The sequence below is a fragment of the Zophobas morio genome, unplaced genomic scaffold (genome assembly GCF_036711695.1).
Source record: "Zophobas morio isolate AGI-343-1 ecotype UQ-CSIRO unplaced genomic scaffold, CSIRO_AGI_Zmor_V1 ptg000021l, whole genome shotgun sequence".
In the NCBI taxonomy this organism is placed as follows: Eukaryota; Metazoa; Arthropoda; class Insecta; order Coleoptera; family Tenebrionidae; genus Zophobas; species Zophobas morio.
This window is the reverse complement of record NW_026972126.1, coordinates 23,637,735-23,665,637: the sequence shown is the minus strand read 5'-3', so window position 1 is coordinate 23,665,637 and position 27,903 is coordinate 23,637,735. Positions and strand designations below refer to the sequence as shown.

Sequence of the window (27,903 nt, the reverse complement as noted above, 5' to 3'; positions counted from 1 at the left end):
ACTAGAAACTTAATGTTTTTCTCTCAAATAAAGCCATTTCGAACGGTTTAAAATTCTTTGGAAATTTTGGGGATTTTTGGAGTCCTTTCACGCATTTCTCAGTTATTTGAAGACAAATCGTCAAAAATATTTTAGACTCGTAATCTGCGAAAAATTATCAATAAGCCAACAATTTTCCGTTGAGTCCAATCGTCTTTTAACTGTTTCAAACAAAAAATTTTTGGAAATTAGGAACGTTTTTCTATGTTCTCACTAATTTTCGGAAATACATAGTTGAAAAATAGACGAAAATGCCAAAAGTGAGAAAATCAGTTTTATCTTATCAAATACTAGCCCCGCCCACCCACCCTCTATTTTCTTAGAGGATGTCATTTGCCAAATCCGTCTTATGTTAGCAAGAATTATTTAATTATAATGTTTAATCATTTATTTTGCCATTTCAATATATAATATAGTACTTGCTAAGATAAGACTGGCGTCATGTTTATTTTTTATTTATTGTTATTTAAAATAATTTATTTTGCCACTTCAATCAGAAAGAAAGTATGATTGTGGTATATCAATAAATTCAGAGAAAAAGCTCTATTTAAAAAAAAATCAAGTTGCTCTTGCATCTCAAAAACAAATGATGCAAAAAAATATATACATATAATATGTACAATTTTGGTTCTCAAGATATTTAAGCGTTTCCATATGCATCTTGTATAAATGTGTATTTGAGAAAATCCTTTGGTGTGAGTCCTACTTGTTTTTGCCTATTTGCCTATTTTTGATTGAGTGCCGTTTTGGCCTTTTTTCGACCAAAATATTTTACTTTTTTTTGTCTATTTTGTTCTGAATTTTCTAGACCCCTAAGCCCATGTTTCTTGCAAATGTGACATTTAATATTTCCGATACTATAAAGTACTGATTTTGGCAGACGACATACCTTCTAGGAAACTAAGGGTGGGTGGGCGGGGCTAGTATTTGCTAAGTTACGGCTGAACAATATCAAGAATAATCATTAGAATGAAGAAGGGGTGTAGAAAAAACTACCCCCCTCCCATTTAACTCCGCCCATCTTTATATCATTTGCCAAAATCCGTCTTATCTTTACAACTACTATACAGGGTGTTCATTTTATCTGTTCATCCCTGTCCATTTTTGCATAGGCAACATATTATACACCCCACAGACGACTTCGTCCAATTTTTTTTTTTTTTAATAAGCAATCATAGCAATAACAGAAAAAACCTATAGACGACATACTAGAAACCACACAATAATGAATGATTCTGAACTCGTATGCAACGTTGTACTCGATGACTCATTACTATTATCGTCAAATCACATCGAGAAGTAATTTTTCGCCGCATAATCAATAACGTTATTAAATTTGACAAATTAACTTTTATTAGTTGATAAATGCATTTACAAACAGACTTCGTGAGCAATCATTTTCTTGCTTCAAGACAACACCTACCTATAAACTGTCTCCGGACATTAAAAATAGAAATAATTTGTCCTTTCTTGTTAAACCCATAATCGTACTACGTACTACTACGCACAAAAACCACGACAAGAATAATACATGTCGCAACTAAGCAAAAAACAACTAGACAACTGATAAAAATTCCAATTAGCGCCGTCGATCAAGACATCACTTTTACCACCGCACCACATTAAAAAACCCAATTCATCTGTCAACATCGAAAGCCTTTCACTTTTCGACTTTCGATATTATCCAGTTTTGGTTAATTATAACAACAATAAACAGCCCACAAATCGCACTAATTACATCAACAGAACTCGCTTTTCGCTCCCGCAAGCCATACATCTTATCTTTTATTACGACTACAATGAATGGAAACAGAACCACGAAATGAAAGTGTTTCACAATTATTGTAGCGAGTCCTTTATCTCGCGTTCTTTTGGATACGAGGACCATTATGTGAAATTAATACGTTTCTCATGTTATTTTGAGACATCCGGCTTACTTATAAATAATTTCCTCTAATTACGAGGAGCGGTTGCTAAAAGCAGAAGAGACGAAAATACGGGATGTATTTTTAAATCTATCAATTCGTGTTGGTCGAGGAGTTAATTGACGCAATTATCCGTTCAAACAATCGTTATTAGATAAGAGCGACGACGAATTAATAACGAACAGTATTTTCATAGAAAGATCCGGCGCTTGGTTATAAATTTTATGATATTGTTTTCCTCTCTCCATTTCTCCCATTTCTCGTCACCTTGGCAATGAAAACACGACGGCGACACTACGCAATGACGTCGCCGTTTCGGAGACCGTATTGATTCGGTGGGCGGCACATTATCACGCCGCCCCCCATTTCCACAGGCATGACTGCACACACTAAAATTCCCTGACTGTACGCAAACTTTAAGGGGACTCGCTAGACGAGGTATAACATTTTTTTGGTTTTTTGTATGAAAAAATGATATTAATATAGATGTATCATACATCAAACTGCAGCTTTTTTCATATTCTAGAGCGCAGAGACCAGTTCAATCAAGTAAAAAAATAAGGCTGAGAAATATCGTAAAAAAATTGGTCTAAAGAGTTTAGACAATACTTCCCTCGCTGTCGGAAACTTGACGACTGCATGCCTATTGTGTTTTTTTCTCATTACATTTTTGTAGTGGGAATTTAAAAAAAAAATGCGATGACGTCATCAACATTTTTGCAAGGACACGTATATCAGTTGGGATTGATGTAGTGTAATACTAAGAATAAAATTATTATATTCTCAAATTTTCGGGAAAATGAATTGAGTCGTTTTGAATATTGATTTGTAATAATCAATAAAATAACGAAACAATTTACTCACGTATAGTTATCAGAGGCAACTGAAAATCGTGTATGTATAAACATTCTTAATTTAAGATGACAGGCGTAACAGCATACGTGAGAGTCAAACAGAGAAACTGTAAACAAAACGACCATCGGTTTTATTGCTTCGACTTCCGCTTATTATATAAAACATTGGGTTTTATTTTAATTCTTGACGGTGAAATTCACAATTGGTTGATTATAAACATGTCTATTTCACATTCGCGGAACCAAGTGAGGCATAAAACAAATGCAGGTCTGTAATGTTAAAGTCGATGTAAATAAGCGTGCTACCCTTATGTTTCAACCGAGTTTTTCCTTTAACAAATTTTGTGTCTACCAAATTGGGTTGGTTGGGGTGTAATACTAATAATAAGTGTTGCCTTTAATTTAATCAATAAAATAAATTGACTTCATTAATTTTTTTGAACCACCTCTTAAGAAAATCTAAAAAACATGAATGGAATGATAAATCACAAGTACAAACTCATCATATTTTTTGCGTTTTAGATAGGATTTATTCAGCAAAATTTAAGGGTGACGTCATCAATTTTTTTAGGAGGGATGAACAAATACATTTTGAACAAAAGTTTACCATGCTTACAATAACTTTAAAATATTTCCAAGATTTCAAAGCATTCGGTTTTCTAATTCCTGATTAAATCGATAAAATAAATTCACGCCTTCATTAATTTTTTTGAGTCACCCTGCATATGCAAATCCAAAAATATGATTGGAATGATAAATCACAAGTACAGACTCATCATATTTTGTACATTTTAGATACGATTTATTCGGCAAACTTTTGAGCTGACGTCATCAGTTTTTTGTAGAAGATAACCAAATATATTTTGACTAAAAATTTATTATGCTCTTTATAACCTTAAAACATCTGCAAGATTTCAAAGCATTCGGTTTTGTAGTTCCTGATTAAATCAATAAAATAAATTTACGCATTCATTAATTTTTTTGAGTCACCCTGTATATGCAAATCGAAAAAATTTGAATGGAATGATAAATCACAAGAAGAGACTCACCATATTTTGTACATTTTAGATAGGATTTATTCAGCAAAATTTTGTGGTGACGTCATAAATTTTTTAGGGGGGACGACCAAATACATTTTGATCAAAAATTTACCATGCTTATGATAATTTTAAAATATCTTCAAGATTTCGAAGCATTCGGTTTTGTAGTTCCTGAGTAAATCAGTAAAATAAATTTACCCTTTCATTTATTTTCTTGAATCACCCTGTATATGCAAATCCAAAAAATATGAATGGAGTGATAGATCACAAGTACAAACTGATCATATTTTGTACATTTTAGATATGATTTATTCGACAAATTTTCGAGCTGACGTCATCAAGTTTTTGGAGGGGATAAGCAAATATATTTTGACTAAACATTTATTATGCTCTTTATAACCTTAAAACATCTGCAAGATTTCAAAGCATTCGGTTTTGTAGTTCCTGATTAAATCAATAAAATAAATTTACGCATTCATTAATTTTTTTGAGTCACTCTGTATATGCAAATCCAAAAAATATGAATGGAGTGATAGATCACAGGTACAGACTCATCATATTTTGTACATTTTAGATATGATTTATTCCACAAACTTTTGAGCTGACGTCATCAAGTTTTTGGAGGGGATAAGCAAATATTTTGGACTAAAGATTTATGATCCTCTTTATAGCCTTAAAACATCTGCAACATTTCAAAGCATTCTGGTTAGCAGATTAAAAATTAAATTTCAAAATGTTGTTTTATAATTTTGATTTTTTTTCCAAAAATCTGGACGTTTCGGGTGAAAAGTCGATTCAGAGTTGTAAACTACATGTGTAGGACTATGTTATTTTATACAATTGAAAACCCATTTACTATGTACAATTTTGAAGTGACGTCATCGCATTAGTGGTGGGGATGATTAGACAAATTTTGGTTAGCGTTTTACCATCTACATGATATTCTTAATATAAGTACAAAATTTCACAACAATCGGTCGAGTACTTTCGGAGATTATCTGTCTAATAAAAATCCGGGACGGCAGACGGACAGACGGACAGACGGACGGACAGACGGACGGACAGACGGACAGACAGACGCAAATGGGAGACCTATTTCTTCGTCTTCTAGGGGTCATGAAAGATCGAGAAAACGTAAAAGTAGAGAGTCGGCCGACGGACTCGATTACAATACTTCCTTTGCTTACGCTCGGGAAGTAAAAAAAACATAATAGGCATGCAGTCGTCACGTTTCCGATAGCGAGGGAAGTACTGTCTAAACTCTTTAGACCAATTTTTTTTATTTTCCCATTTCTCCATTTCTCAATTTTTCAATGTTTCAGTTTGGGATTTTTTCACTGTTTCGATTCTTTAATTTTCCTTCCATTTTTAGGTTTTTCAATATTTCAGCTTTGGAATTTTGCAATATTTCGTTTCTTCATTTTTCAAATTTTTGATATTGTGTTTTCTCGGTTTTTAAATTTTTCGATATTTTAATTTTTCAGTTTTTAAAGTTTTAGGTTTTTAGATTTCTCACTATCTCAACTCATCGATTTTTCAGTTCCATGATTTTTCAATTTGTCGAATTTTTAAATTTTAGATTTTTTGTTCTGGATCATTCAATTTTCTGAGTTTTCAGGCTTGAATTTTTTTGTTGTTCAATTATTGGATTTTTAAAATTTTTGTTTTTTAAATTTTCCTATTTATCAACTTACTGGGATTTCAATGTTTTGATTTTTTGATTGTTCAATTTCTCGATTTTTTGAATTGTTAGTTTTTGATACGATTTTTTTTTCAAAAATTTTCAGTTTTTCAATTTATTAACTTCACGATATTTCAGTTTTACGATTTTTATTTTTATTTTTATTTTTCTGTTTTCAATTTTTGACGTTTCTGAAGTTTTCGATTTTTCAATTTTTCGATTAACTGATTTTTTGATTTTCCCATTTCTCTATTTCTTGATTTTTCAATTCTTTCTTCAATTGTGATTTTTCAATTTGTCGATTTCTGGATTTTTCAATGTTTGTTTTGGATTTTTTCACTTTTCCGATTCTTCAATTTGCTTTCCATTTTTCAGTTTTTCAAGATTTCAGTTTTGAATTTTTTCACTGTTTCGTATTTTCAATTTTCCTTCCATTTTTCAGTTTTTCAGTATTTCAGTTTTGAGATTTTACAATGTTTCGGTTCTTCAATTTTTCCATTTTTTGATGTTTCGATTTCTCGGTTTTTCATTTTTCGATAGGTAAGGCTTGTCCCAGAAAAAATTGTCGCATATTAATTTTGCGACAAATTTTTAAGAAAAGAGATTGTAAAAATTTTATTGGCTAGTTGTGTTCAAAAATAACTAAAGAACATGTAACAATCAACATATTAACATTAACTATGATTCATCCAGAAATTACGCACTTTTCTTTTCACTCCCTCCATTAAGCGTTGTACATCATCATCACTTAAGAGTTTTGATGTTTCTTTCCACTTTCGTTTAAAATCAGAAACTGGTTTAGCATTTTTTTTTTATGTTTTAATAATTTCTGCTTCATTCTGGACCAGTATCTTTCAATGGGGCGCAAATGGGGACAGTTGGGAGGATTCTCATTTTTCTCGATAAATTCAATTTGTCTTCTTTTTAGCCAATCTGTAACATTTCTGGCATAATGACAAGTTGCCAAGTCGGGCCAAAATAGCACGGGCTTATCATCAAGTCTTAAAAAAGGCAACAATCGTCTTTGAAGGCACTCCTTTAGGTAAATTTCCCCATTTATTGATCCTGTTGAAAAATAAGGCACACTGCGTTTGCCACACGAAGAAATGGCTTGCCACACGAGTACTTTTTTAGCGAATTTTTGAGTTTTTATTACTTTAAACCCATCGCTAATAGATTTCCTGTCTTTTCCTGAATAGTAGTGATGACCGGGTAGCGATTTAAAATCCATCTTACAATATGTTTCATCGTCTAAAATGAAACAATAATTTTTTGACGTCATCCGTGAATAAAGTTTTCTCGCTCTTGACTTGGCGACAGTTTCTTGCTTGCAATTTCTGTTAGGGGCTTTTGTTTTTTTAAAGGACTTTATAGAATGTTTGCTCTTAATTCTATGCACTGTTGATTTAGTAGTTTCAAATTTTTTAGCCAAATCTCTTACAGAAAGGTTCGGATTCCTTTTTAAGGCTGCTAACACATTTTTTTCAATTTTCTTGTTCACAAATCCGTTTCCGTCCACTTCCGCTCTTCCTTCGTGTGTTCCCCGTTTCATTATATCTTTTTAGTGTTCTTTGGACAGTTCTTCTGGATGTTCTTAACTCAAAAGCTATTTTTTTGTTGATATGCCTCTGAATTGAACCCATTTGTACAATATTTCTTCACGTAACTGTTCTTGAGAAAACGACATCTTTGTTAAATGTGACATGACAGTTACAACTAATTGTTTTTAATTAATACACAGCCTCCTAAGTAAAATGGCATATTTCAAAACTTTTTTAACTGAACGGGGAAACTGCGGTAGAAGGAAATTTGTGCGTCAATTTTTTCGGGGACAAGCCTTATTTTAATTTTTCAATTTTTAAGTTCTAGATTTTCCGTTAATTTTTTGTTTTCCTTGATGTTTTGATTTCTCGATTATTCGATTTTTCAAGTTCTCGGTTTAGATTTTTTGGCTTTCCAATTCTTCGATTTTTAAATTGTTTAATTTTTAGATTGTCCAATTTCTCGATTTATAGATTTTTCAATTTTTCGGTTTACCGATTTTTTTCATTTAAAATGTTTCAATTTTTCAATTATTAAGTTTTCGATTTTTCAATTTTGATGTAATTTGAAAACGGTATTAATAATACATTTAGGCCAATAAACTAATAGACGGGTTTGATAAGCCTTGTTTGCTCTACAGTGTCTAAATTGTGTTTGAATAATATAATAATTATCTCGTCTAGCGTTTCCCCTTAACTGCAATTATGACCGGAAAACGCCGCCCCAACTAGCCTAACGTCGCTTGTAAATTACGCGAAAGAACGAGGGCCTAGAACGGAGCTCCGACGCTGCGCCTCTTCCGCGTCCATTTCTTCCTCGTGCTGGCTTTACAGGTACTTACGTAAACGTGAGCGGCCAAGCCCAACACGACAACCAACATTCCGTCTTATTATCATTAAGATAAATATGTCCATGTTCTGACGACTTCAATAATATTCCGTGTATTTAACGGTTGATATCGAAAGGTATTTGCGGGTTTCGAGTTACAGGAAGTGTCGCTAATTCAACAAATCAATCAAGTTAGGGCCGGACAGTTATGTTTTCTTTCAGGTTTATTATGATTGGATGCAGATGTTGTGTTGAACATATTGAAGATATAACGGGATATGAAAACGTGAATTATTATCGGATGTGGCGCAGGTATTTAATTTTTTATAACCAATTAGAAAATTCTTTGGAAGAGAACACGGTCATGAATTATGATGATTGGCGATTTTCTGAGATCTACGATCGAGAGAAACGCCGGTTTTCCTCAAAAGAAAAGACCGATGAAAGTTGCACACAAAAACAAACACCGGTCGACTAATTAAATTACGATTTACCATTTCTATTACCGTTTTAATGAGAACACATTTTCATTAACACCTTAATCCCATGCCGTAAATCTCACTCGATGTAAATCCGAAATCACCATACAACAGAATGCACTTGAGGAAAATTAGCACCTCGGGCTCGGAATACAATACAGAATATTCTTTTCAATTTATCAGCCGATGTGAATTTTCTACGACGTGCGTGTTTTCTCCCCAAGATAAACAACAACGTCTGCGTAAACACGACATGACATCTTGTTTATTTTCTCGACGGAGTGTTCTTCATTTTTGTAAATTAAAGCGAAGATTGGGATTTTATGTGCCACTTATCGATCGAGGTTTAAAAATACGACGATTTGCAATGTCGCAAAAACAATGCCAGACGCAACAAAAAATCGTTTCACTTTTTCGAAAGCTGATGTGGAAGAAAAAAATCGAAAGTGATTAATCATTTCGGAAAGAAAATCGCGCAAGCAAAAAAGTGGGTTCATCACCACCCATTTTTCGTATTAAACGGGCATAATTTAGTCCCTCGGGCGAACATGAAAGCTATCGGATTATCGAAACATTGGCCGAGATCTTGATTTTATCATTAAGCGACTTTCTTCAAGGTTCAGTACACTTTTCCTGAGGCTAGCGTCATAATCATGGCGTTTGGTTAAACCGTTACAAAAAGTTACGTTGATTACGAACAGTTCTTGCAAACTTTGTACTATTATTATTATTATTATTTTGGTTTGGTTTGCGATTCGTTTAATTACCAGCAACTTATTTCGAATTTTTCACTTTCTTTGGGTTTGTCGCTGGTTTTTTTGTTTGCACAGATAACAAAGTTCAGAGCCAACGACGAGACGTTTACTTTCTAGTGGAGACGACAAAAATCACATTCATAAATGTTCTCAGTCGCACGTTTACAATAACTGCTGGAATTTTTCTATGCAAATGCTTGGCATTTTAATTTGTTGAAATAGAAACGGTAAAAGTCGAGCATAAATTGTACAATGGAAACTGTAACTGTTACTCTGTTTCGCACAACGGATTACACAAGCTGAAATAAACTGGTAGTTTTCTCTGGAACTAATCGTAACTCGGCAATTTTTTATTGACTGTCAAATGTGTTTCCCCACGAGTAACGAGTTCATTATAAAACCGCTAAATTTTCTGACGAAAAAGACGGCTTTAAAAAAGATTCGTAATTCCGACTCCTCGTTCCAACGTCCTCAAATTAAAAGCAATTTTATTTTTCTTACGACCGTCATTACGTCGGCGTGTTGTAATCACGTACCATAACGGCATTATAAAATTAAACCTTTTTTGTACGTTTATGTGCAATACGAGACGTGCTGATTGCCACCTGTCAGATGTAATTTTCGATTCTTCGCATGAGGACGACGAAAAAATCCGGCTTACTCCAACTATGCTACGAAATTTTATTCTTCGATCGGAACTATTACGGATTTCACACCTGTGATGACCACGTAACTGCTTACGAATTTGAGCTTTTTTCCTGAAATTGTCGATTCTGGAATACGTGTTAATTTTTTAATTAGTTAAGTTCAGCCTGAATTAGTCCTCCAAATGACTATCAACGACTCGGTAGACGAATAAAAATATTAATAGTTGAGAAATAAAATAAGCCAATGAAGTTCAACATTTTCGTCCAATAAAATGAATGATCAAAAGGTAAACTACTGCTTTGAAGTTTGTTTTTAATTAGATTTGACTTGACCACTTGCCAAAATAGAATTCAATTTTCATCTCATGATAAATAAAATAAACCAAATAAACTCAAATGTGGAGGTGGGTACCTTTTTATTTGGTATAAATTCCACTGTTTACCAACATAAAATCCCCTTTTCATCCAATTCAAGTGATTAAAAAGAAACCGACAAGGGAGGGTGGGCGCAGCCACTTTGATGTTTTTTTTTTATTTCATTTGACCACTTGCCAAAATGGAATTCAATTTTCTTTCCAGGGAAAATAAAATATGCCAATAAAATTCAAAAACAGATGTGGATGGAGTCAGTTTTAGCTTTTTCATATAGATTGCGCGATTTTTCTTAGTTAAATGCCCTTTTGGTATTTCCCAATTTCCAAAGTGAATCCGAAGTTTGCATTTTTTTTTTAATTCAACTTTCAAGGTTTTTTTGTTGGCATTGAATCTTTGAAATTTGCCAGAAAAAGAGTATTTTGAATTAATTTTGAAAAACTCGGAGAAATTTTGATAGCCCAAAATTTCGAACTTTTAGAAAACCCAATTTTCAAGACTACAAAACTAGTAAAAGTGCGTTTTGACGTCATTTCTTTCGTGGTAACTTCTGAAATTTTGAACGTTCGCATTTTTTAAATTAATTTTGAAAACTCGTAATTTAGGAGGATTATGGTGTTTGGGGGATTTGAGGATTATGGTGTTTTGAGGATGAGGATTATGGTGATTTGAGCATTTGAGGATTACGTTCTGAAGTTTTGAGGCTTATGGTATTTTGAGGATTATGATATTCTGAGGATTTTAGCATTCTAGTGTATTGAGAATTTGAGGAGTATGCTATTATGAGAATTTGAGGATTATGATGTTCGAGGATCTGAGGGTAATGCTGCTTTGAGAATTTGAGAACTATAGTGTTTCTATAGTGTTTTGAGGATTTGAGGATTATGGTATTCTGAGGATTTGAGAAATATGGTGTTTTAAGGATTTGAGTATTATAATGTTCTGAGCATTTGAGTATTGTGATGTTCTCAGGATTTGAGGATTCTGGTATTGTGAGGATTGGAGAAATATGGTGTTTTGGAATTTGAGGATTATGGTGTCTTGAGGATGAAGATTATGGTGATTTGAGCATTTCAGGATTATGTTCTGAAGTTTTGAGGCTTATGGTGTTTTGAGGATTAGAGGATTATGATGTTCTGAGGATTTGAGCATTCTAGTGTATTGAGAATTTGAGAATTATGCTGTTATGAGGATTTGAGGATTATGATGTTCTGAGGATTTGAGCATTCTAGTATATTGAAAATTTGAGGATTATGATGTTCTGAGGATCTGAGGATAATGCTGCTTTGAGAATTTGAGAACTAGTGTTTCTATAGTGTTTTGAGGATTTGGGGATTATGGTACTCTGAGGATTTGACAAATATGGTGTTTTGAGAATTTGAGGATTATAATGTTCTGAGGATTTAAAAGTTACGATGTTCTGAAGATTTGGGGATTATGATGTTCTGAGGATTTCAGTATTCTAGTTAATTAAGAATTTGAGGGTCATGCTGTTATGAGGATTTGAGAATGATTATGATGTTCTGATGATAATGCTGTTTTGAGAATTTGAGAACTACGGTATTTTGAGGATTTGAGGATTATGGTGTTTTAAGGATTATGATCTTCTGAGGATTTGAAGATTATGATGTTTTGAAAATGTGAGGACTATAGTGTTTTGAGAATGATAGTGTTTTGAGAATTATAGTGTTTTGAGGATCTGAAGATAATGGTGTTTCGAGGATTTGAGAATTACAATGTTTTGAGGATTTGGGGATTATGATGTTCTGAGGATTTGAGCATTCTAGTATATTGAAAATTTGAGAATTGTGCTGTTATGAGGATTTGAGGATTATGGTGTTCTGAGGATTTCGGGATTATGGTATTCTGAAGATTTGAGAAATATGGTGTTTTGAGAATTTGAGGATTATAATGTTCTGAGGATTTAAAAGTTACGATGTTCTGAAGATTTGAGGATTATGATGTTCTGAGGATTTGAGTATTCTAGTGTATTGAGAATTTGAGGGTTATGCTGTTATGAGGATTTGAGAATGATTATGATGTTCTGAGGATAATGCTGTTTTGAGAATTTGAGAACTACGGTGTTTTGAGAATTTGAGGATTATAGTGTTTTGAGGATTTGAGGAATATGATGTTCTGACGATTTGAGGTTATGGTGTTCTGAGGATTTGAGGATTATGGTGTTTTGAAGATTGGAGGATTGTGGTGTTTACAGGATTGGAGGATTGTGGTGTTTACAGGATTTGAGGATTATGATGTTCTGTAGATTTAAGTATTATGCTGTTTTGAGGACTTTAGGAGTAAGATGTTTTGAGGATTTGAGGATTCTGGTTTAAGGACTTCAGGATTATGGTGTTCCGAAGATTTGAGGATTATGATGTTCTGGGGATTTGAAGATTTGATGATTATTATGTTTTCAGAAATAAGAAATAAATCTTATGACAAATAATACCTCAAAAAAATCACGTTTAGATTAGCCTAATTTCTAGTAGTTCCCACTCGCAACCTACAGATGAACATATAACAAATCTCGCCCACCCACCCGCCTCGATTTCAGTGATTAATTTTATCTACTCTGAATGAAATACAGAAATAAAATCAGTCCCTAAATGAGAACAGGGAAAGTGGGCGTGGTTAGTACTTATTAAGACAAGATTAACTTTGGCAAATCACATACATCTAAAAACAGTAAAGGGAGGGTGGGTGGGGCTAGTACTTGCAACGGTAAGACTAAACAATATTAAGAGGGACTATTGCTTGCCTATAAAAGACTCTTTAGGAAAACCCATTCTTTTATTTTTTACTTCCCGAGCGTAAGCAAAGGAAGTATTGTAATCGAGTCCCTCGGCCGACCCTCCTCTTTTGCATTTTCTCGACGTATCATGACCCTTAGAGGACGAACTAATAGGTCTCCCGTTTCGGTCTGTCTGTCTCTCTGTCCATCTGTCTGCGTCCCGGACAGATTGTTGTCAAATTTTGTATTTATATTAGGTATATGAAGTAGATAGTAAAGGCTAACCAAATTTGTCTAATCATCCCCACCACTAATGTGATGACGTCACTTCAAAATTGTACATAGTAAATGGGTTTTAAATTGTATCAAATAACATAGTCGTACACACGTAGTTTATGACTCCAAATTGAGATTTTACCTGAAACGTCCAGATTTTTGGAAAAATAAAATCAAAATTAGGAAAGAACATTTTGACATTTAATTTGGAATCTGCAAAACCGAATGCTTTGAAATCTTGCAGATGGTTTACAGTTACGATAAGGATGATAAGTTTTTATTCAAAATATTTATATTTACTCGTCCCCTCCAAAAAATTTATGATTTCAATTTTTCTTCAATTTCTCGATTTATCGATTTTTTTTAATTTATAATTTTTCAATTTTTATTTTTCGTTTGGGCTATTTCGATTTTTTAATTTCAAGATGTTTTCGTGTTTCGATTTCTCGACGTTACAATTTTTCAGTTATTCGCTTTTGCGATTTCTCGGTTTTTCGTTTTCTCGGCCTTAGATTTTTGAATTTTCCATTTTTTCGATGTTTCGATTTTTCAATTTTTCGAATTTTCAATTTCAATTTTATAAATTTTAGAATTTTTGATTTCCCGTTTTTTTGATTTTTCAGTTTTCGATTATTATTTAAATTTTACATTTTTCGATTTTATGATTTTTTGATGTTTCGATTTCTCGACTTTTTTCAGTTTCTAGATTTTTTTATTTTTTGAATTTTTTAGTTTTAAATTTTACAATTTTTTGATGTTTGGATTTATCGAGATTTCGATTATTCAATTTTCCGATTTTTAAAATTTAAAATTCTTGAGTTTTTAATTTTTCGTTTGGGTTATTTCGGAAAATTGAAAAATCGAGCATCGAAATCTCGATAAATCCAGAAATCGGAAAATCGAAAAATCCAAAATCGAGAGACTGAAACAACAAAAAGTCCGAAATTTGAAAATTTAAAACCGAAATATCACATTTCAAAAAACAAAAAATTGAAAATTTGAGAAATCCACAAATCGAAAAATTAAAAATTTAAATACCTGAACAATAAAAATATCAAAAAATCGAAAAATTGGGAAAACGAGAAATAGAAAATTGAAAAATCAACGAAGTAAAAAATCAAAATTTTTCGAATTTTCAATTTCAATTTTAGAAATTTTACAATTTTCGATTTCCCGTTTTTTTGATTTTTCAGATTTCGATTATTTAAATTTTACATTTTTCGATTTTATGATTTTTTGATGTTTCGATTTCTCGATTTTTTTCAGTTTCTAGATTTTTTTATTTTTCGGATTTTTTAATTTTAAATTTTACAATTTTTTGATGTTTGGATTCATCGAGATTTCGATTGTTCAATTTCCCGATTTTTTATTTTTCAATTTTCCGATTTTTAAAGTTTAAAATTCTTCAGTTATTAATTTTTCGTTTCGGTTATTTCGACTTCGACGGAAAATTGAAAAATCGAAACATCGGAATCTCGATAAGTCCAGAAATCGCAAAATCGAGAAACTGAAACATCAAAAAGTCCGAAATTTGAAAATTTAAAACCGAAATATCGCATTTCAAAAAACAAAAAATTGAAAAAGTGAGAAATCCACAAATCGAAAAATTAAAAATTTAAATACCTGAACAATAAAAATATTAAAAAATCGAAAAATTGAAAAATTGAGGAAACGAGAAATAGAAAATTGAAAAATCAACGAAGTAAAAAATCAAAAAGTTGAAAAGTTGAAGAATTGAATAACTGAAAAATCGAAAAATCGTAAAATGGATTAATCGAGAAATCAGAAACTCATAAACCCCATAAATTGAAAATTTGGAAAATGAAAAAAATTTAAATCGAAAAATCGAAGAATAAATAAAATTGAGAATCTGAAAATTAGAAAAATCGAAAATTTTGAAAATGGAAAAATTGACAAACTTAAAAATTTAAAACGGAAATGTCGAAGAACCTAAACATCAAAAAAACATGATAAATTTATGATCAAAATATATTTGGTCATCTCCCCCTAAAAAATTGATCTCGCTACCCCAAAATTTTTCCGAAAAAATGCTATCTTAAACGTGCATTGCGCAAAGTATGATGAGTCTATAATTGTGATTTATCCCTGCATAAATATTTTTTAGATTTGCTTATACGGGGTGTGTGAAAAAAATTAATGACTTAATTGATAATTTATTTTATTGATTAAATCAAGCATTGCAAAACTGAATACTTTGATTACGGCATCTCAAAATTTTGCCGAAAAAATTATTTCGCAAATGTGCAAAATATGAACAGACTTTTAATCATTGCATTCAGATTTTTTAGATTTGCTTAAACAGGTGACTCAAAAAAATTAATGAATCAATTAATTTATTATTGATCAAATTAAGAACGAGCCACCCCATTTTCTGGAAATTGTGAGAATACGCTCGTCTTTATAACAATATCAATAAAACAATGATAAGGTAAGAATTATAATAATAACATTCAGAACACGTTGTACAATGGAGGCTTATGAATAATTTTAGTCATCTGCTTTGGGGCGATAAACTCATTCAAATCAAACAAATATCTACGTGACATTCTTCCGATGTAATATATTCCCGTTGATAATGTGCTGTTTGCGGCACTTGAAAATTATTAAAAATAAATATTATTATTTAAAAAAACTTAAAATGACGTGCTTGCATCGACGTTAATGGAGCTTTTTATTGGTGTGCACAGCACACAAGTGTGAATCAATAGAAGATGTTGAACTTTGCACCTACGGTGGCATAACTGGTCATAAGTAACGGCAAAGTAACCCACAAGTGTTCAAAAAATTTTCAACTTGTAGCTTTCCCGATGGTTTAAACACACAAATTTTTACATTTTATTATCTCTAAACAATTTGATCAAAAAACTTAAACTAATAACAATAACCCACGACTATTTGCCACTACTTCGTCGACACCATTCAACAAATAAACAACTTGGCCGAATATCGAGCAGACATTTCGCTGAATAAAAGTTCACAATTACGATAACAGATGATAAGACAACGAACACCCAGCATGCCAACTAGATATGAATCATCATCCACTTGAGATTTGCCTCTACTATTGTGTCGAGAGAGAAAATGCACCGGCGAAAAAAAGGTCAAGAACTTTTGTCTTCCATGAGAACGAGGCGAAAAATTATCAACATCTCGTCACGAAATTGCCGTCCTTTCAAATAATATTATTTTAATATTTCAAAGCTACAGAGACAACCGTGATATCATCCGCTTTGTGCCAATCATTCGTATGTTCGTCACGTGTACCCACCGTTTCGATTTCACCAATCCAACCGTACGTGATTAAACTTCAAACGAAAAGTCGAATTCACTCTTCTCGAAGAAACTCCGATATTGCGTCAAAATTAACGCAATGACACTGAACCCGGTGACACTACGAAAGTCGACTTATCTCTTAAATTAATCGAGAAAATAATAAATCGTAATAAAAATACTCACAGCTCCTCTCGCTGGCGTTGAGATAAAACCATTTTCATGTTAATGTTCCGGGGCTCGACTTCCACTAAATCCTTATTGCATTACCTGCGAAGTAAAAATCGCGTTAATCTTGGTTTGGTTGCGAAACGCCACGATTTTGGCATTTTCAACGCTATTAAATTAGAGCGGTCTGCCTACACAGGTGGCCGATAATCGTGAACACAACAAAGCATTGTTGAGATTCTTGCGTGTATGAAGTTCACGAGAGGGGAATCGCTGACATTTTCGAACCGAGTCGATGAAATAGCCCGGCCCTGTGTATCGGGTTCGGGGCAGAGATTGATTACTCAATAAATTGTGGAAGAGGAATGTTGGCTTCGTTACGTTTAATCGATAAGGAACAAAGAAAAAGGTAAGGAATAGGGTTAAAGGGATTAGAAGCGGAAATGTGCGGTTTCGGGACGACCTAAATGATCTGAAACTTATATTTGTATACTAAGTGAGCGAAACATACGAAGTAATTATTCCATGTCTGGACGCATCGACTAGACACCACGTTTGTGTGCTGAATGAAAAATCTGATAAAAGACACTGAGAAAAATTTTGAAAGCTGGTAAAATAGTACACATTTTAATGTTTACACAGTACACAGAGAAAACCCCATCGATATCTAAAATAATATCTATGTTTCGGCCGATCCCCAATAAATCATCGTCACTTTTGTGACAAATTTACAACTCTGATGCAATTTTTCCCATTTCGCGGCCTATTACGTTAGCCCAACCTTCACCAAAACAAACCTTACGCAAAAATGTCTCATTTTCGCACCCGCATCGCAAATATTGAATAATAAATATTTATGACTAGACCATGTAAACTTATAAGCAACAACAGTTACCTATAAACATTCTGACCCTGGAATTTGTTCTTGATACGACGTGCAAAATCTCAAAAATGCAATCCTCGACCCACGCCTCAGCCTCGCGTTTCCCCCGTTTCGCGAAAATGTGCCACAATATCGCAAAATTCGTGACGTAACCGCTTCATTTGTTTACATCCCACTTGATCCGTCACAGTGGTCATTATTTGCGTCGTGGACCGTACCCACTTGCCAAAAAAATTGCAAAACGTGAATGTGGAGCAAAAATAAAGAAATGCTGGTCGAGGAGATAGAAATGCGGGATTTATTAGTCACGATATGGAATAAATTATGAACAGGTGACAAAGAGAGAATTAAACGTGGGGGAAAAATGCACTCTGGTGCAAGTTCCGGTTTGAATCGGCGAAAAACCCCACTGGATTCAGGGGCTCGAAAACCGTCCCCGACGACCAAAATTCGGCGAAATGGGTAAATTTTGACAGATGTCCATCGATCAAAACGCAGCTCGATTGGGTTACGCCACCGATCAAAAACGAGTTTAACGGCCACCAGTCTAATTTAAGAATGAATCAACACTTCAGGGTCGTTCTTACGTTTAAATTTGACAAGCTTTAACGACTTTTAAAGCCTTTGCGACAAAATCAATATCGGCCATTTTGCTTTAGACAATGTCAATCGGGTGGAATTTCGTGGGGTTTTTTTCGGTGAGAGGGACAAGAGGTCGGATTTTACTTACAAAATGTGATGCAGGGGATATCCGAAACACTATTTGCACTAAAATTGGGTGTTGGAGAGCTGGCAGGAGACGTCAAACACGATAACGGTCACACAACTACACGTACTGCTCACACTGCGCAAGAGAAAATGACAAAAACTGAAAGATCGCTGCTTGAATCGGACAATGCTGCCAACTGCGCAACGGTGACTAAACTAAAAACGAAAGGATGGTGAGCGGACCTGTCAAAATAAATAGTGGGACATCAAATGTCACTTCTGGACCTGGATATTTGGCGGCCTAAAAAACAGGGTAGAATCGTACAAATTTAGCTGTTATTTTTGGCATAAAAATCTGGCTTACATTTTTAAAAAGGTCATAAAAATAGGGTGGTTTCCATAAAAAATTGATGTTTCAATCTTAGACTAGGAAATCTTCCTTATCTAAGGTTTCAATAGATAAAATGAGCCTAAAAACAAGTAATTTTCTAAATTTTTGTGTTTTTGAACAAACTTCAACGGCAAAACTTGAAAATTGGCTCATTTTCCTAAAAAATTGATGATTTGGGAAAACTGAGTTACAATTAGGGGTTAAAAATAAGGGTAAAATGTCAAATTCAACGTTGTTTTTGGTGTTTTGGTAGAAATACCGGTTTTTGTTGAAAAAAAATGCAGAGAAAATAGGAAAATGACTAAGAAAACTAGGAAAAAAAATCTGAGTTAAAACGTTACACATATACAATTTTTCGATTTTACAGTTTTTCCCTTTTTTCGATTTTTTCAAATTTTCAACTTTTGATTTTTAAATTTTTCATCAGTGTTTCAGTTTCTCGACTTTTAATTTTTTGATTTTAGATTTTTTGTTTCTTCAATTCTAATTTTTGAACTTTACAGTTTTTCTTTTCTTTCATTTTTAGATTTTCACAAGTTTTCGATTTCCAATTTTTCAGGTTTTCAATTATAAATTTTTCAATTTTTGATTTTTGTCAATCTTCGAATTTTTCGATTTTACGAATTTTCTTTTTAATTTTATGAATTATTAATTTTTTTTTTGTTTATTTATTAATAATAATGCTTTGAAGCCTGTAGTGTCTTTTCTTATAATAATTTAATTCCATTTCCTGGAGGATACGTCATTTGCTAAAATTAGTCTTATCTTAACAGGTACTAGCCCCAGCTGCCCGCCCTCTATTTTCTTAGAGAATGTCATTTGCCAAAATCAGTCTTATCCTAACAAGTACTAGCCCCGCCCACCCACCCTCTGTTTTTTAGAGGTTATGTCATCTGCCAATATCAGTCTTATCCTATCTAGTAGCTGCCAAGATAAGACTGACTTTGACAGATGACATAACCTCTAAAAAAACGAGAGGGTGGGTGGGCGGGGTTAGTGCCTGCTAAGATAAAGAATGACTTTGGCAAATGATATACCGTGTAAGAAAAGAGAGGGTGGGTGGGCGGGGTTTATATTTCGTACATTTTTTTAATACACCAAATCTTATTTTCCCAACAAGAAATTAAAAACATAATGTAACTATCGTAACTATAAGTAACTAAAAGAAAGTCTCGATCTCAATGATGATGAATGTTTTATTCGTTGACCAAGGGGCGGAGCGTAATTGCAAAATACATATTTCCCTACAAAAATTTTGAACATGTTTTAAGTTTCTTGTTGTGAAAAGAGGACTACGTATATTAAGAAGAAATGGCAAAATTAGTAGACTACTAGGACATAAAATGTTACTTCTGGACCAGGATATTTGGCGTCTTAAAAAACAGAATTACGCTCTAGCTCAGATTTTCTTAGCCATTTTCCTATTTTCTATGCATTTTTTTTTCAACAAAAACCAGAGATTCAGAAATTGTTACGTCTGGCTCACATTTTTAAGAAATCATAAAAAACAGGGTAGTTTTCGTTATTTTTTGCATAAAAATCTGGCTCACATTTTTAAAAAGGTCATTAAAAATAGGCTAGTTTCCATTAAAAATTGATGTTTCAATAGATAAAATGAGCCTAAAACAAGTCATTTTCTCAATTTTTGTGTTTTTGAACAAACTTCAATGACAAAACTTGAAAATTGACTCATTTTTCTAAAAAAATGACGATTTGGGAAAAACTGAGTTAGAAGTTTTGATGTTTTTGGTAGAAATACCGGTTTTTGTTGAAAAAAAATGCATAGAAATTAGGAAAATGACTAAGAAAACTAGGAAAAAAAATCTGAGTTAAAACGTTACACATATTAGGCTACTAGGACATAAAATGTCACTTCTAAACCAGGATATTTGGCGTCTTAAAAAACAGGGTAGAATCTTACAAATTTAGCTGTTTTCCCAAAAGTCAACAACCGAAAAAAGCCAAAAACATCCTCAAACCCCACAAAGAGACACATTTCTGCATTCTGTGTTACTCCTTCCCTCTCTTCATCACTTTTAGTATCTAGTCTTATTCTATAATTCTAATATTTCTAACGTTCTAACTCAGATTTTTTTTCTTTGTTTTCTTAGTCATTTTCCTATGCATTTTTTTTTTTTTCAACAAAAACCAGAGATTTAGAAGTTGTTACGTCTGGCTCACATTTTTAAAAAGGTCATTAAAAATAGGGTAGTTTCCATAAAAAATTTATGTTTCAAAATAGATAAAATGAGCCTAAAAACAAGTCGTATTCTCAATTTTTGTGTTTTTGAACAGACTTCAACGACAAAACTTGAAAATTGGCTCATTTTCCTAAAAAAATTGATGATTTTAGAAAACTGAGTTACAAGTTAGGGGTTAAAAATAGGGGTAAAAGGTCAAATTCAACGTTGTTTTTGGTGTTTTGGTAGAAATACCGGCTGTTGTTGAAAAAAAAATGCATAGAAAATAGGAAAATGACTAAGAAAACTAGGAAAATAAATCTGAGTTAAAACGTTACACATATACAATTTTGTGATTTTACAGTTTTTCCCTTTTTCGATTTTTTTAAATTTTTCAACTTTTGATTTTTAAATTTTTCATCAGTGTTTCAGTTTCTCGACTTTTAATTTTTTGATTTTAGATTTTTTGTTTCTTCAATTCTAATTTTTGAACTTTACAGTTTTTCTTTTCTTTCATTTTAGATTTTCACAAGTTTTCGCTTTCCAAGTTTTCGGGTTTTCAATTATAAGTTTTTCAAATTTTGATTTTTGTCAATCTTCGAATTTTTCGATTTTACGAATTTTCTTTTTAATTTTATGAATTATTAATTTTTTTTTGTTTATTTATTAATAATAATGCTTTGAAGCCTGTAGTGTCTTTTCTTATAATAATTTAATTCCATTTCCTGGAGGATATGTCATTTGCTAAAATTAGTCTTATCTTAACAGGTACTAGCCCCAGCTGCCCGCCCTCTATTTTCTTAGAGAATGTCATTTGCCAAAATTAGTCTTATCCTGACAGGTACTAGCCCCGCCCACCCACCCTCTGTTTTTTAGAGATTATGTCATCTGCCAAAATCAGTCTTATCCTATCTAGTAGCTGCCAAGATAAGACTGATTTTGGCAGATGACATAACCTCTAAAAAACGAGAGGGTGGGTGGGCGGGGTTAGTGCCTGCTAAGATAAAGAATGACTTTGGCAAATGAGATACCGTGTAAGAAAAGAGAGGGTGGGTGGGCGGGGTTTATATTTCGTACATTTTTTTAATACACCAAATCTTATTTTCCCAACAAGAAACTAAAAACATAATGTAACTATCGTAACTATAAGTAACTAAAAGAAAGTCTCGATCTCAATGATGATGAATGTTTTATTCGTTGACCAAGGGGCGGAGCGTAATTGCAAAATACATATTTCCCTACAAAAATTTTGAACATGTTTTAAGTTTCTTGTTGTGAAAAGAGGACTATGTATATTAAGAAGAAATGACAAAATTAGTAGACTACCAGGACATAAAATGTTACTTCTGGACTAGGATATTTGGCGTTTTAAAAAACAGAATTACGCTCTAACTCAGATTTTCTTAGTCATTTTTCTATTTTTATGCATTTTTCTTCAACAAAAACCACAGATTCAGTTGTTACGTCTGGCTGACATTTTTAAGAAATCATAAAAAACGGGGTAGTTTTCGTTATTTTTTGCATAAAAATCTAGCTCACATTTTTAAAAAGGGCATTAAAAATAGGGTAGTTTCCATAAAAAATTGATGTTTCAGTAGATAAAATGAGCCTCAAAACAAGTCATTTTCTCAATTTTTGTGTTTTTGAACAAACTTCAACGACAAAACTTGAAAATTGACTCATTTTCCTAAAAAATTGATGATTTGGGAAAACTGAATTAGAATTTAGGGGTTAATAAGTCAAATTCAACGTTGTTTTTGATGTTTTGGTAGAAATACCGGTTTTTGTTGAAAAAAAAATGCATAGAAATTAGGAAAATGACTAAGAAAACTAGGAAAAAAAATCTGAGTTAAAACGTTACACATATTAGAATATTAGGACATAAAATGTTATTTCTGGACCAGGATATTTGGCGTCTTAAAAAACAGGGTAGAATCTTACAAATTTAGCTGTTTTCCCAAAAGTCAACAACCGAAAAAAGCCAAAAACATCCTCAAACCCCACAAAGAGACACATTTCTGCATTCTGTGTTTCTCCTTCCCTCTCTTCATTACTTTTAGTATCTAGTCTTATTCTATAATTCTAATATGTGTAACGTTCTAACTCAGATTTTTTTTCATGGTTTTCGTTGTCATTTTCCTATTTTCTATGCATTTTTTTTTTTTTCAACAAAAACCAGAGATTCAGAAGTTGTTACGTCTGGCTCAGATTTTTAAGAAATCATGAAAAACAGGGTAGTTTTCCTTATTTTTTGCATAAAAATCTGGCTCACATTTTTAAAAAAGTCATTTAAAATAGGCTAGTTTCCATACAAAATTGATGTTTCAATAGATAAAATGAGCTTAAAAACCAGTCATTTTCTCGATTTTTGTGTTTTTGAACAAACTTCAATGACAAAACTTGAAAATTGACTCATTTTCCTAAAAAATTAATGATTTGGAAAAAACTGAGTTAGAAGTTTTGATGTTTTGGAAGAAATACCGGTTTTGTTGAAAAAAAATGCATGGAAATTAGGAAAATGACTAAGAAAACTAGGAAAAAAAATCTGAGTTAAAACTTTACACATATTAGGCTACTAGGACATAAAATGTTACTTCTGGACCAGGATATTTGGCGTCTTAAAAAACAAGGTAGAATCTTACAAATTTAGCTGTTTTCCAAAAGTCTACAACCGAAAAAGCCCTAAAACTCTTCAAAAGCATTAATTTTTTTGCACTCCAAAAGTACCCAAATATCTGTAGCCGACCAAAAATTGGGCGCATGAAAAAACAAGGCAGAATCCTACAAATTTAGTGTTTTCCCAAAAGTAAACAACCGAAAAAGATCTAAAAACTTACAAAATGCCTTGTTTTTAAGCACCCCCAAAATGGCTTTTTATTTCTGAACCAGGACATTTGGCGTCTTCAAAAAACAAGACAGAACCCTAAAAATTTAGCTGTTTTCCCAAAAGTCAACAACCGAAGAAGGCCTAAAACCCTTTAAAAAGCATCAACTTTTATGCACCCCAAAAGTACCAAATATCTGCAGACCACCAAAAATTAGCTAGGTACACGAAAAAACTGTTGAAATCTCCCAAAATAGTGCAAAATTACTTCAAGAGCACTTTGAAAAACTTTCAAAATCCGTTGTTTTTAGACATTCCAAATGGCTTTGTATTTCTGGACCAGACCAATTGGCGCATGCAAAAAAAAAGGAAAAACAACACCAAATCAAACAGGTATATTTGGCGCTTTACAAAACAAGGCAGGATCCTAAAAATTTCTACGTTTTCCCAAAAGTTAACAACCGAAAAAGACATAAAATCCTTCAAAAATCATAATTTTTAATGCGACCAAAAAATCAGAAATTGGGCACATGAGAAAACTGTTGAAAATCGTCCAAAATCAAACATAATTACGTTAAAAGCACCCAAAAAACCTTGCAGCATTCCTTGGTGACACCCAAAATGGATTTTTACTTCTAGACCAACCCATTGGCACATGGGAAAAATTCACCGGTCGGAATGGCGACTGGTAAAAATATTAGACAAATAAAAGTTCTTGTTTTTAAATACCTCAAAATAGATTTTCATTTCTGGACCAAACAAATTGAGGCATTAAAAATTACCGAAATTTTGCAACACTTATCCAGATCCCTCGGTTTTCAACAAATCGATTTTTTTATTTCTGAGCCAGGGCATTTGGGCACTTTAAAAATCCAATGAAAATGAAGGTAATTAGTCCCAAAACGTATTAAAATTATTGAAAAAGAGGTCAAAATTTCTCATTTTTAGATACCCCAAAATGACTTTTCATTGATGGACCAGGATAATAACTGGTAAAATAAAAAAAACTGTGTCAGGTAGAACCGCTGCAAACTCAGAAGATCGAAGATCTACTATTATTATTATTATTAATATTACCAGTACAATAAGACAGTTTAAAAACAGCAAAACAAACCAAAAAAAAAAGCAATGAAACAAAAACCATATTAAAACCCCTAATTTCTTTGAAATCCAAAAACTGCACTAAATCAATTTAGTGCAATGAATAATAAGAATCGACTAAAGATCCAAAACTTCCAATCAATGTGTCTATCGAGGAGAATCATCGGCACGACCATCAATCCTGAATCAACAGTTTTGTTCAATACGCTGGTTGATTTTCACAATTATATTCAACATCAACATTGCTACATCAATAACAGTGCAACAAGCAAAGGCAAAGACAAAGAAAATGCTATTTTTTCACAAAATAAATTTATTAAATGAATAGAAATCAAAATCTTATCAGTAACTAACTCAGTTTAAGTCTCAATATCATAACACCATTCTCACCAGTTCTATCATCACATCATCAGACAACAAGTATTTTTGATTTTAGATGAGTTGATATTAGTTCTGCAACATGATTTTCAATATTAACTTGAATTACATTTTTCCAATCGGATGTATCTCGAAAGACAAATATATGAGGAGTATAATAACCATCCACAGCCAGACGTATAAGAACGTAGTTCTCAATTTGAGATTTCAGCACCTCTAAATCAAACTTCAACTTCATCTACCAAAAACATTGGTTTTCTCCCCCAATGTATTCTCAAATTCTGCAAACCATCCATCACTTCCAGCATAGAGAAACTCTTTAGTCGATTCTTATTCATTACATTAAATTGATTTAGTGCAGTTTTGGGATTTCAAAGAAATTGGGGATTTTAATATGGTTTTTAGATTTTTTTCCGGTTGTTTCATTGCTTTTTCTTTGGTTTGTTTTGCTATGTTTTTAAAGTGCCTAATTGTACTGGTAATGTTAATACTAATATTTTATATGCCTTGAAAAGCAATAGTAGATCTTAGATCTTCTGGGTTTGCAGCGGTTCCATCTGGAATCGGTGAAATATTCAGCAATAAAACTGTCGACACAGCTTTTTTTTATTTTAACAGTTTATTATTCTGGTCCAGCAATGAACTCATTTTGGGGTATCTAAAAATGAGAAATTTTGACCTCTTTTTCAATAATTTTAAAACGTTTTGGGACTAATTACCGTCATTTTCATTGGATTTTTAAAGTGCCCAAATGCCCTGGCCTAGAAATAAAAAATCCATTTCGGGGTGTTGAAAACCGAGGGATTTGGATAAGTGTTCGGTAATTTTTAATGCCCCAATTTGTTTGGTCCAGAAGTAAAAATCCATTTTGGAGTGTCTCCAAGGAATGCTGTAATTTCTGATGGGTTATTGATTTACAACAAGAAAAGAGACTTTTGAGTATTTTTTGGTCGCATTAAAAATTATGATTTTTGACGGATTTTATATCTTTTTCTGTTGTTAACTTTTGGAAAAACATATAAATTTTTAGGATCCTGTCTTGTTTTGTAAGGCGTTTTAATTTTGGTGTTGTTTTTCCTTTTTTTTTTGCATGCGCCAATTGGTCTGGTCCAGAAATACAAAGCAACGGATTTTGACAGTTTTTTTGACTGTTCTTGAAGTAATTTTGCATTAGTTTGTGGGAGATTTCAACAGTTTTTTTCGTGCGCCCAATTTTTGGTCTACAGATATTTGGTACTTTTGGGGTGCATAAAAGTTAATGCTTTTTGAATAGTTTTAGGCTTTTTTCGGTTGTTGACTTTTGGTAAAACAGCTAAATTTGTAAGATTCTACCCTATTTTTGAAAACGCCAAATATCCTCGTCCAGAAGCAACATTTTAACTCAGATTTTCCTATTTTCTAGGCATTTTTTTTTTTCACCAAAAACCGGTATTTCTACCAAAACATCAAAAACAACGTTGAATGTGACTTTTTTCCCTTATTTTTAACCCCTAACCTGTAACTCAGTTTTTCCCAAATCATCAATTTTTCAGTAAAATGAGTCAATTTTCAAGTTTTGTCGTTGAAGTCTGTTCAAGAACACAAAAACTGAGAAAATGACTTATCTTTAGACTCATTTTATCTACTGAAACATCAATTTTTTATGGAAACTACCCTATTTTTATGACCTTTTTAAAAATGAGCCAGATTTTTATGCTAAAAATAACGAAAACTACCGTTTTTTTTATGATTTCTTAAAAATGTGAGCCAGACGTAACTGAATGTGGTCTTTGTTGAAAAAAAAAATGCATAGAAAATAGGAAAATGACTAAAAAAAAATTACGAAAACTGTCTTTGTCGGGTTTGAGGATGTCTCCACCTGTCACAGCACACTACTCTCATTTCTCAAAGAAACCAGTCTTAAAAAACGTTCTAGAAAACTAGTGCTTTTTATTTAATATAACATTTACATTAATCGCTATTTTCATCTTGTTTTTCACCACCCTCATCTTTTTCCTCTCTTTGTTGTCCCTCACTACTGTCTGCCTTTTTGCTTTTGATCTCGACCTCCTCTTCACCGCCTTGCTTTTCTTCTCCACATTCAGGCGCTTTATTTTCGTCTTCAATTTTATCATTGTCTTCTTCACTATCACTGCTGCTGCTTGTACTCTCACTTTGTGCTGTATTTTTGGCCTTCTTGCCCTTCTGATTCTGCTTCCTTTTTAGTCTTTTTTGTCTTTTTTTCGCCGTTCGTGCCTCTGCTTTATTTTTGTTCTCCTCCAGTTTTGAGTGATATTCATTATCCAGTCGCTCCTGCGTAAATTGGTGTATAATGGGTTGCCTACTACTTATAAACAAAAAGTTCAAACTTACCCGTTCGCCTTTCTCCTTCATGTATTTTTGCCTTGCGTATTCCTTCCGCCGCAAGTGACGATACACATGGAACTCGCCAGACCCTGCTCCTGCACTGCTCCCCATGACATTCCGGACAAAGTCTGGAACTACGGGAACTCCGCGTTCTTTGGGCTTCTCGGGAATCACCACTGGTTTCTCCTGCAAAATACGAGCTTGGCAATTTGCGAAATGCAAACGATTCCCCCTAGGAGAGGCATACCGGGTTTTTCATGAGCTTTTCCAATTTGAGTCTTTGAAGGTCTGTCGTGTTGCGAATGATAATGGGGCGCGCTGGGCGCTCGATTTCCATATCGGGGCTGCTGTCGCGGTCCCCCATGTCGAAAAACTAAGACTTTCTGATGGCTAAAATAATAACAACACAACGTTTGATGAAATGACAAATGACAAGTATTTGTGACACTTGCAACACGCAT

At 32.9% G+C, this 27,903-nt stretch overlaps 2 protein-coding genes across 2 annotated transcripts in view; both read right to left on the bottom strand.

The window, feature by feature from the left end:
- LOC135131943 (lissencephaly-1 homolog) overlaps window positions 1-18,423 on the bottom strand; it is a 33,101-nt gene extending 14,678 nt beyond the window's left edge. Inside the window, exons 1-2 of the mRNA XM_064059813.1 lie at window positions 18,245-18,423; window positions 16,650-16,733 (exon numbers count right to left, since the gene is read on the bottom strand). Coding sequence (XP_063915883.1) covers window positions 16,650-16,687 — 38 coding nt within the window. The 5' untranslated portion in view covers window positions 16,688-16,733; window positions 18,245-18,423. The remainder of the gene's footprint in view (window positions 1-16,649; window positions 16,734-18,244) is intronic.
- Window positions 18,424-27,005: 8,582 nt separating this feature from the next.
- Window positions 27,006-27,900, bottom strand: LOC135131950 (PRKR-interacting protein 1 homolog). The gene is made up of 3 exons (XM_064059822.1): window positions 27,690-27,900; window positions 27,449-27,628; window positions 27,006-27,388 (listed from the first exon to the last, which is right to left on the bottom strand). The coding sequence occupies exons 1-3, from the start codon at window positions 27,804-27,806 to the stop codon at window positions 27,047-27,049; spliced, it is 639 nt and encodes a 212-aa protein (XP_063915892.1). The 5' UTR covers window positions 27,807-27,900; the 3' UTR covers window positions 27,006-27,046.
- Between the last annotated feature and the right edge of the window lie 3 nt (window positions 27,901-27,903).

Coding starts and splice junctions, on each gene's coding strand:
- LOC135131950 (XM_064059822.1), bottom strand. CDS start 27,806: ATGGGGGACCGCGACAGCAGCCCCGATATGGAAATCGAGCGCCCAGCG. Junction 27,629..27,689: donor AAAAGCTCATGAAAAACCCG/GTATGCCTCTCC, acceptor CGTATTTTGCAG/GAGAAACCAGTGGTGATTCC. Junction 27,389..27,448: donor TGAAGGAGAAAGGCGAACGG/GTAAGTTTGAAC, acceptor CAATTTACGCAG/GAGCGACTGGATAATGAATA.